General features: G+C 42.5%; 1 protein-coding gene across 1 annotated transcript in view; it reads left to right on the forward strand.

The window, feature by feature from the left end:
- The window catches only part of LOC311100942 (uncharacterized protein), a 127,752-nt gene that overhangs the window by 74,234 nt on the left and 40,432 nt on the right, over positions 1 to 13,086 (forward strand). The window contains exons 9-10 of the mRNA XM_084141918.1: positions 784 to 886; positions 12,612 to 12,800. Coding sequence (XP_083998044.1) covers positions 784 to 886; positions 12,612 to 12,800 — 292 coding nt within the window. The remainder of the gene's footprint in view (positions 1 to 783; positions 887 to 12,611; positions 12,801 to 13,086) is intronic.

The following is a 13,086-nucleotide window of genomic DNA, read 5'->3' on the forward strand; positions in this document are numbered from 1 at the left end:
CAGGTCTACAATTTTATCTTTGATGTCCTTACACAGCTCTCTGGTCTTGGCCATTGTGGAGAGGTTGGAGTCTGTTTGATTGAGTGTGTGGACAGGTGTCTTTTATACAGGTAACGAGTTCAAACTGGTGCAGTTAATACAGGTAATGAGTGGAGAAAAGGAGGGCTTCTTAAAGAAAAACTAACAGGTCTGTGAGAGCCGGAATTCTTACTGGTTGGTAGGTGATCAAATACTTATGCCATGCAATAAAATGCAAATTAATTACTTAAAAATCATACAATGTGATTTTCTGGATTTTTGTTTTAGATTCCGTCTCTCACAGTTGAAGTATACATATGATAAACATTACAGACCTCTACATGCTTTGTAAGTAGGAAAACCTGCAAAATCGGCAGTGTATCAAATACTTGTTCTCCCCACTGTAGCCTCCCTACTGTTATTTCCCATTGACTCTGTACCGGTACCCCCTGTATATAGCCTCTCTACTGTTATTTCACTGCTGCTCTTTCATTATTTGTAACTTTTATTTCTTATTTTTTTTCAGTATTATTTCTTTAAACTGCATTGTTGGTTAAGGGCTTGTAAGTAAGCATTTCACTGTAAGGTCTACACCTGTTGTATTCGGCGCATGTGAGAAATATTATTTTATTTTATTTGATGTCCCAACAAATTGTTGCTGTTCTGAGGGCAAAAGGGGGTGCAACTCAATATTAGGAAGGTGTTCCTAATGTTTTGTACGCTGTGTAACCCTCCCTCTTCATCCCTCCCTCCTCTCCTCTCTAGGTAGTGATGAGCCAGAGGTTGGGAGGAAGTCTGACAAGGAAGCTCAGTGAGACAGAGACTCAGCTCCTGGCTCTCCATGAAGCCAAGCTAGCCGCCATCTCAGGTACCTGGCTATACAGATACCATACACCTCTACAGATACCATACACCTCTACAGATATCATACACCTCTACAGATATCATACACCTCTACAGATATCATACACCTCTACAGATATCATACACCTCTACAGATATCATACACCTCTACAGATATCATACACCTCTACAGATATCATACACCTCTACAGATATCATACACCTCTACAGATATCATACACCTCTACCTCTACAGATATCATACACCTCTACAGATATCATACACCTCTACAGATATCATACACCTCTACAGATATCATACACCTCTACAGATATCATACACCTCTACAGATATCATACACCTCTACAGATATCATACACCTCTACCTCTAGAGATATCATACCCCTCTACAGATATCATACACCTCTACAGATATCATACACCTCTACCTCTAGAGATATCATACCCCTCTACAGATATCATACCCCTCTACAGATATCATATACCTCTACAGATATCATATACCTCTACCTCTACAGATATCATACACCTCTACAGATATCATATACCTCTACAGATATCATACACCTTTACAGATATCATACACCTCTACCTCTACAGATATCATACACCTCTACAGATATCATACACCTCTACCTCTAGAGATATCATACCCCTCTACAGATATCATACCCCTCTACAGATATCATACCCCTCTACAGATATCATACCCCTCTACAGATATCATACCCCTCTACAGATATCATACCCCTCTACTGATATCATACCCCTCTACAGATATCATACCCCTCTACAGATATCATACCCTTCTACAGATATCATACCCCTCTACAGATATCATACCCCTCTACAGATATCATACCCCTCTACAGATATCATACCCCTCTACAGATATCATACACCTCTACAGATATCATACACCTCTACAGATATCATACACCTCTACAGATATCATACACCTCTACCTCTACAGATATCATACACCTCTACAGATATCATACACCTCTACAGATATCATACACCTCTACAGATATCATACACCTCTACAGATATCATACACCTCTACAGATATCATACACCTCTACCTCTAGAGATATCATACCCCTCTACAGATATCATACACCTCTACAGATATCATACACCTCTACCTCTAGAGATATCATACCCCTCTACAGATATCATACCCCTCTACAGATATCATATACCTCTACAGATATCATATACCTCTACCTCTACAGATATCATACACCTCTACAGATATCATATACCTCTACAGATATCATACACCTTTACAGATATCATACACCTCTACCTCTACAGATATCATACACCTCTACAGATATCATACACCTCTACCTCTAGAGATATCATACCCCTCTACAGATATCATACACCTCTACAGATATCATACCCCTCTACAGATATCATACCCCTCTACAGATATCATACCCCTCTACAGATATCATACCCCTCTACTGATATCATACCCCTCTACAGATATCATACCCCTCTACAGATATCATACCCTTCTACAGATATCATACCCCTCTACAGATATCATACCCCTCTACAGATATCATACCCCTCTACAGATATCATACACCTCTACAGATATCATACCCCTCTACAGATATCATACCCCTCTACAGATATCATACCCCTCTACAGATATCATACCCCTCTACAGATATCATACCCCTCTACAGATATCATACACCTCTACCTCTACAGATATCATACACCTCTACCTCTACAGATATCATACACCTCTACAGATATCATACCCCTCTACTGATATCATACACCTCTACAGATATCATACCCCTCTACAGATATCGTACCCCTCTAGAGATATCATACCCCTCTACAGATATCATACCCCTCTACAGATATCGTACCCCTCTACAGATATCATACACCTCTACAGATATCATACCCCTCTACAGATATCATACCCCTCTACAGATATCATACCCCTCTACAGATATCGTACCCCTCTACAGATATCATACCCCTCTACAGATATCATACCCCTCTACAGATATCATACCCCTCTACAGATATCATACCCCTCTACAGATACCATACACCTCTACCTCTACAGATATCATACACCTCTACCTCTACAGATATCATACACCTCTACAGATATCATACCCCTCTACTGATATCATACACCTCTACAGATATCATACCCCTCTACAGATATCGTACCCCTCTAGAGATATCATACCCCTCTACAGATATCATACCCCTCTACAGATATCGTACCCCTCTACAGATATCGTACCCCTCTACAGATATCATACCCCTCTACAGATATCATACCCCTCTACAGATATCGTACCCCTCTACAGATATCGTACCCCTCTACAGATATCATACACCTCTACAGATACCATACACCTCTACCTCTACAGATATCATACACCTCTACCTCTACAGATATCATACACCTCTACAGATATCATACCCCTCTACTGATATCTTACACCTCTACAGATATCATACCCCTCTACAGATATCGTACCCCTCTAGAGATATCATACCCCTCTACAGATATCATACCCCTCTACAGATATCATACCCCTCTACAGATATCGTACCCCTCTACAGATATCATACCCCTCTACAGATACCATACACCTCTACCTCTACAGATATCATACCCCTCTACAGATATCATACCCCTCTACAGATATCATACCCCTCTACAGATATCATACACCTCTACAGATACCATACACCTCTACCTCTACAGATATCATACCCCTCTACAGATATCATACCCCTCTACAGATATAATACCCCTCTACAGATATCATACCCCTCTACAGATATCATACCCTTCTACTGATATCATACCCCTCTACAGATATCATACCCCTCTACAGATATCATACACCTCTACAGATACCATACACCTCTACCTCTACAGATATCATACACCTCTACAGATATCATACCCCTCTACAGATATCATACACCTCTACAGATACCATACACCTCTACCTCTACAGATATCATACCCCTCTACAGATATCATACCCCTCTACAGATATCATACCCCTCTACAGATATCATACCCCTCTACAGATATCATACCCCTCTACAGATACCATACACCTCTACCTCTACAGATATCATACACCTCTACCTCTACAGATATCATACACCTCTACAGATATCATATACCTCTACAGATATCATACACCTTTACAGATATCATACACCTCTACCTCTACAGATATCATACACCTCTACAGATATCATACACCTCTACCTCTAGAGATATCATACCCCTCTACAGATATCATACACCTCTACAGATATCATACCCCTATACAGATATCATACCCCTCTACAGATATCATACCCCTCTACAGATATCATACCCCTCTACTGATATCATACCCCTCTACAGATATCATACCCCTCTACAGATATCATACCCTTCTACGGATATCATACCCCTCTACAGATATCATACCCCTCTACAGATATCATACCCCTCTACAGATATCATACACCTCTACAGATATCATACCCCTCTACAGATATCATACCCCTCTACAGATATCATACCCCTCTACAGATATCATACCCCTCTACAGATATCATACCCCTCTACAGATATCATACACCTCTACCTCTACAGATATCATACACCTCTACCTCTACAGATATCATACACCTCTACAGATATCATACCCCTCTACTGATATCATACCCCTCTACAGATATCGTACCCCTCTAGAGATATCATACCCCTCTACAGATATCATACCCCTCTACAGATATCGTACCCCTCTACAGATATCGTACCCCTCTACAGATATCATACCCCTCTACAGATATCGTACCCCTCTACAGATATCATACCCCTCTACAGATACCATACACCTCTACCTCTACAGATATCATACACCTCTACCTCTACAGATATCATACCCCTCTACAGATATCATACCCCTCTACAGATACCATACACCTCTACCTCTACAGATATCATACACCTCTACCTCTACAGATATCATACACCTCTACAGATATCATACCCCTCTACTGATATCATACACCTCTACAGATACCATACACCTCTACAGATATCATACCCGTCTACAGATATCATACCCCTCTACAGATATCATACCCCTCTACAGATATCATACACCTCTACAGATATCATACCCCTCTACAGATATCATACCACTCTACAGATATCATACCCCTCTACAGATATCATACCCCTCTACAGATATCATACCCCTCTACAGATATCATACCCCTCTACAGATATCATACCCCTCTACAGATATAATACCCCTCTACAGATATCGTACCCCTCTACAGATATCATACACCTCTACAGATACCATACACCTCTACCTCTACAGATATCATACACCTCTACCTCTACAGATATCATACACCTCTACAGATATCATACCCCTCTACTGATATCTTACACCTCTACAGATATCATACCCCTCTACAGATATCGTACCCCTCTAGAGATATCATACCCCTCTACAGATATCATACCCCTCTACAAATATCATACCCCTCTACAGATATCGTACCCCTCTACAGATATCATACCCCTCTACAGATACCATACACCTCTACCTCTACAGATATCATACCCCTCTACAGATATCATACCCCTCTACAGATATCATACCCCTCTACAGATATTATACACCGCTACAGATACCATACACCTCTACCTCTACAGATATCATACCCCTCTACAGATATCATACCCCTCTACAGATATCATACCCCTCTACATATATCATACCCCTCTACAGATATCATACCCTTCTACTGATATCATACCCCTCTACAGATATCATACCCCTCTACAGATATCATACACCTCTACAGATACCATACACCTCTACCTCTACAGATAGCATACACCTCTACAGATATCATACCCCTCTACAGATATCATACACCTCTACAGATACCATACACCTCTACCTCTACAGATATCATACCCCTCTACAGATATCATACCCCTCTACAGATATCATACCCCTCTACAGATATCATACCCCTCTACAGATATCATACCCCTCTACAGATACCATACACCTCTACCTCTACAGATATCATACACCTCTACCTCTACAGATATCATACACCTCTACAGATATCATACCCCTCTACTGATATCATACACCTCTACAGATATCATACCCCTCTACAGATATCGTACCCCTCTAGAGATATCATACCCCTCTACAGATATCATACCCCTCTACAGATATCATACCCCTCTACAGATATCATACCCCTCTACAGATACCATACACCTCTACCTCTACAGATATCATACACCTCTACCTCTACAGATATCATACCCCTCTACAGATATCATACCCCTCTACAGATACCATACACCTCTACCTCTACAGATATCATACACCTCTACCTCTACAGATATCATACCCCTCTACAGATATCATACCCCTCTACAGATACCATACACCTCTACCTCTACAGATATCATACACCTCTACAGATATCATACCCCTCTACTGATATCATACACCTCTATAGATACCATACACCTCTACAGATATCATACCCGTCTACAGATATCATACCCCTCTACAGATATCGTACCCCTCTACAGATATCATACACCTCTACAGATACCATACACCTCTACCTCTACAGATATCATACACCTCTACCTCTACAGATATCATACACCTCTACAGATATCATACCCCTCTACTGATATCTTACACCTCTACAGATATCATACCCCTCTACAGATATCGTACCCCTCTAGAGATATCATACCCCTCTACAGATATCATACCCCTCTACAGATATCATACCCCTCTACAGATACCATACACCTCTACCTCTACAGATATCATACCCCTCTACAGATATCATACCCCTCTACAGATATCATACCCCTCTACAGATATCATACACCTCTACAGATACCATACACCTCTACAGATATCATACCCCTCTACAGATATCATACCCCTCTACAGATATCATACCCCTCTACAGATATCATACCCCTCTACAGATATCATACCCTTCTACTGATATCATACCCCTCTACAGATATCATACCCCTCTACAGATATCATACACCTCTACAGATACCATACACCTCTACCTCTACAGATATCATACCCCTCTACAGATATCATACCCCTCTACAGATATCATACCCCTCTACAGATATCATACCCCTCTACAGATATCATACCCCTCTACAGATATCATACACCTCTACAGATATCATACACCTCTACAGATACCATACACCTCTACCTCTACAGATATCATACCCCTCTAGAGATATTATACCCCTCTACAGATATCATACCCCTCTACGGATATCATACACCTCTACAGATACCATACACCTCTACCTCTACAGATATCATACCCCTCTACAGATATCATACCCCTCTACAGATATCATACCCCTCTACAGATATCATACCCCTCTACAGATATCATACACCTCTACAGATATCATACACCTCTACAGATACCATACACCTCTACCTCTACAGATATCATACCCCTCTAGAGATATTATACCCCTCTACAGATATCATACCCCTCTACAGATATCATACACCTCTACAGATACCATACACCTCTACCTCTACAGATATCATACCCCTCTACAGATATCATACCCCTCTACAGATATCATACCCCTCTACAGATACCATACACCTCTACCTCTACAGATATCATACCCCTCTACAGATATCATACCCCTCTACAGATATCATACCCCTCTACAGATATCATACCCTTCTACTGATATCATACCCCTCTACAGATATCATACCCCTCTACAGATATCATACACCTCTACAGATACCATACACCTCTACCTCTACAGATATCATACCCCTCTACATATATCATACCCCTCTACAGATATCATACCCCTCTACAGATATCATACCCCTCTACAGATATCATACCCCTCTACAGATATCATACCCCTCTACAGATATCATACCCCTCTACAGATATCATACACCTCTACAGATACCATACCCCTCTACAGATATCGTACCCCTCTAGAGATATCATACCCCTCTACAGATATCATACACCTCTACAGATACCATACACCTCTACCTCTACAGATATCATACCCCTCTACAGATATCATACCCCTCTACAGATATCATACCCCTCTACAGATATCATACCCCTCTACAGATATCATACCCCTCTACAGATATCATACCCTTCTACTGATATCATACCCCTCTACAGATATCATACCCCTCTACAGATATCATACCCTTCTACTGATATCATACCCCTCTACAGATATCATACCCCTCTACAGATATCATACACCTCTACAGATACCATACACCTCTACCTCTACAGATAGCATACACCTCTACAGATATCATACCCCTCTACAGATATCATACACCTCTACAGATACCATACACCTCTACCTCTACAGATATCATACCCCTCTACAGATATCATACCCCTCTACAGATATCATACCCCTCTACAGATATCATACCCCTCTACAGATATCATACCCCTCTACAGATACCATACACCTCTACCTCTACAGATATCATACACCTCTACCTCTACAGATATCATACACCTCTACAGATATCATACCCCTCTACTGATATCATACACCTCTACAGATATCATACCCCTCTACAGATATCGTACCCCTCTAGAGATATCATACCCCTCTACAGATATCATACCCCTCTACAGATATCATACCCCTCTACAGATATCATACCCCTCTACAGATACCATACACCTCTACCTCTACAGATATCATACACCTCTACCTCTACAGATATCATACCCCTCTACAGATATCATACCCCTCTACAGATACCATACACCTCTACCTCTACAGATATCATACACCTCTACCTCTACAGATATCATACACCTCTACAGATATCATACCCCTCTACTGATATCATACACCTCTACAGATACCATACACCTCTACAGATATCATACCCGTCTACAGATATCATACCCCTCTACAGATATCATACCCCTCTACAGATATCATACACCTCTACAGATATCGTACCCCTCTACAGATATCATACCCCTCTACAGATATCATACCCCTCTACAGATCTCATACCCCTCTACAGATATCATACCCCTCTACAGATATCATACCCCTCTACAGATATCATACCCCTCTACAGATATCATACCCTCTACAGATATCATACCCCTCTACAGATATCGTACCCCTCTACAGATATCATACACCTCTACAGATACCATACACCTCTACCTCTCAGATATCATACACCTCTACCTCTACAGATATCATACACCTCTACAGATATCATACCCCTCTACTGATATCTTACACCTCTACAGATATCATACCCCTCTACAGATATCGTACCCCTCTAGAGATATCATACTCCTCTACAGATATCATACCCCTCTACAGATATCATACCCCTCTACAGATACCATACACCTCTACCTCTACAGATATCATACCCCTCTACAGATATCATACCCCTCTACAGATATCATACCCCTCTACAGATATCATACACCTCTACAGATACCATACACCTCTACCTCTACAGATATCATACCCCTCTACAGATATCATACCCCTCTACAGATATCATACCCCTCTACAGATATCATACCCCTCTACAGATATCATACCCTTCTACTGATATCATACCCCTCTACAGATATCATACCCCTCTACAGATATCATACCCCTCTACAGATATCATACACCTCTACAGATACCATACACCTCTACCTCTACAGATATCATACCCCTCTACAGATATCATACCCCTCTACAGATATCATACCCCTCTACAGATATCATACCCCTCTACAGATATCATACCCCTCTACAGATATCATACCCCTCTACAGATATCATACACCTCTACAGATACCATACACCTCTACCTCTACAGATATCATACCCCTCTAGAGATATTATACCCCTCTACAGATATCATACCCCTCTACGGATATCATACACCTCTACAGATACCATACACCTCTACCTCTACAGATATCATACCCCTCTACAGATATCATACCCCTCTACAGATATCATACCCCTCTACAGATATCATACCCCTCTACAGATATCATACACCTCTACAGATATCATACACCTCTACAGATACCATACACCTCTACCTCTACAGATATCATACCCCTCTAGAGATATTATACCCCTCTACAGATATCATACCCCTCTACAGATATCATACACCTCTACAGATACCATACACCTCTACCTCTACAGATATCATACCCCTCTACAGATATCATACCCCTCTACAGATATCATACCCCTCTACAGATACCATACACCTCTACCTCTACAGATATCATACCCCTCTACAGATATCATACCCCTCTACAGATATCATACACCTCTACAGATATCATACCCTTCTACTGATATCATACCCCTCTACAGATATCATACCCCTCTACAGATATCATACACCTCTACAGATATCATACCCCTCTACAGATATCATACCCCTCTACAGATATCATACCCCTCTACAGATATCATACACCTCTACAGATACCATACACCTCTACCTCTACAGATATCATACCCCTCTACAGATATCATACCCCTCTAGAGATATTATACCCCTCTACAGATATCATACACCTCTACAGATACCATACACCTCTACCTCTACAGATATCATACCCCTCTACAGATATCATACCCCTCTACAGATATCATACCCCTCTACATATATCATACCCCTCTACAGATATCATACCCCTCTACAGATATCATACCCCTCTACAGATATCATACCCCTCTACAGATATCATACCCCTCTACAGATATCATACCCCTCTACAGATATCATACCCCTCTACAGATATCGTACCCCTCTACAGATATCGTACCCCTCTACAGATATCGTACCCCTCTACAGATATCATACCCCTCTACAGATATCATACCCCTCTACAGATATCGTACCCCTCTACAGATATCATACACCTCTACAGATACCATACACCTCTACCTCTACTGATATCATACACCTCTACAGATATCATACCCCTCTACAGATATCATACCCCTCTACAGATATCATACCCCTCTACAGATATCCTACCCCTCTACAGATATCCTACCCCTCTACTGATATCCTACCCCTCTACTGTGTGGGGTGAGGAAGTCATTCATAAAGTAATGGAAACCCTATTACAGCTTACAGAGTGAGTCCATGCAACATATTATGTGACTTGTTAAGCACATTTTTACTCCTGAAATTATTTAGTCTTGGCATAACAAAAGGGTTGAAAAGGGTTCAATACTTATTGACTCAAGACATTTCAGCTCTTCATTTTTTATTAATTTGTGAAAATGTCTAAAAACATAGTTCCACTTTGACCTTATGGGGTATTGTGTATGGATATGGGTACGCAGACAAGACAGCAATGAGCTCCCTCCACTTCTTTCGGTCCTTGGTAATACAGATACACCACCATCACCCCCACCAATACCTTATTTGCCTCATCTGCCTTACATTGACGTTGACTATTTAGGACTTGATGAGCCATTAACTAATGTGGCTAATGCTGACGATACAGCTGCTATGTCGTGTTGTGTTGCGGTGCATTGCGGTGCGTGTCGTGCCGTGTTGTGTTGTGGTGCATTGCGGTGCGTGTCGTGTTGCGGTGCGGTGCGTGTCGTGTTTTGTTGTGTTGCGGTGCGTGTCGTGTTGTGTTGCGTGTCGTGTTGCGGTGCGTGTCGTGTTGTGTCGTGTTGCGGTGCGTGTCGTGTTGTGTTGCGGTGCGTGTCGTGTTGTGTTGCGTGTCGTGTTGTGTTGTGTTGCGTGTCGTGTTGTGTCGTGTTGTGTCGTGTTGTGTCGTGTTGTGTTGTGTTGCGTGTTGTGTTGCGTGTTGTGTTGTATCGTGTTGTTGTGTTGCGGTGCGTGTCGTGTTGTGTTGCGGTGCGTGTCGTGTCGTGTTGTGTCGTGTTGTGTCGTGTTGTGTTGCGTGTTGTGTTGTGTTGTGTTGCGTGTCGTGTTGTGTTGCGGTGCGTGTCGTGTTGCGGTGCGTGTCGTGTCGTGTTGTGTTGCGGTGCGTGTCGTGTTGCGGTGCGTGTCGTGTCATGTTGTGTTGCGGTGCGTGTCGTGTTGCGGTGCGTGTCGTGTCGTGTTGTGTTGCGGTGCGTGTCGTGTTGCGGTGCGTGTCGTGTCGTGTTGTGTTGCGGTGCGTGTCGTGTTGCGGTGCGTGTCGTGTTGTGTTGTGTTGTGTTGCGGTGCGTGTTGTGTTGCGGTGCGTGTTGTGTTGTGTTGCGGTGCGTGTTGTGTTGGGGTGCGTGTCGTGTTGCGGTGCGTGTCGTGTCGTGTTGCGGTGCGTGTCGTGTTGCGGTGCGTGTTGCGGTGCGTGTTGTGTCGTGTTGTGTTGCGGTGCGTGTCGTGTTGTGTTGCGGTGCGTGTCGTGTTATGTTGTGTTGTGTTGCGGTGCTTGTCGTGTCGCGGTGCGTGTCGTGTCGCATCGCGGCGTGTCGTGTTGCGGTGCGTGTCGTGTTGTGTTACATGTAAGGATATAAAGAAGATGCACTTTGCAGCTTAGTGACTTCAGCATTATGCTGAGCTGAAGATAGATATGAGAGCTGTGTTGTGTTTTGTTACAACAGTGTGTTGTTGTGTTGTAGGTAATGACTTCAGCAGTGCTAAGGAGCTGAAGGTAGAGATGAGAGCTGTCTACGGAGAAAGAGAGCGGCTGGAGCTGCTAGTGAAGAGATTCCACAGCCTGAGTTTTGGTAACAGCCAGGATCTGGCCAAGATGAAGACACAACTACAACAGCTGAAACAGGAGCTGGGGACCAGACAGGCCCAACATGGTGAGTAGGGAATCCCAGAAGGGTGAGGGGTGGTGGGGTAGAACCCAGCGGTGCCTGTCTGGGATTGGAGATGATTTTGGATGTTGATGATGGTCTTTCAGGTAACAGGGTCTTCTAGATTTATTTCCTGTTCTTCACTACCTGTTCTCCTGTTCCCCAGACATACAGGACTGGGTGTGTTCTTCACTACCTGTTCTCCTGTTCCCCAGACATACAGTTGACATTGTGTTTCTGAATGACAGGGGACAGAGAGAGGAGAGGACTGAGGGCAGAGTAGATAGGGGAC

This window comes from Coregonus lavaretus, assembly GCF_964263955.1.
Source record: "Coregonus lavaretus genome assembly, chromosome: 25".
NCBI classification, from domain to species: Eukaryota; Metazoa; Chordata; class Actinopteri; order Salmoniformes; family Salmonidae; genus Coregonus; species Coregonus lavaretus.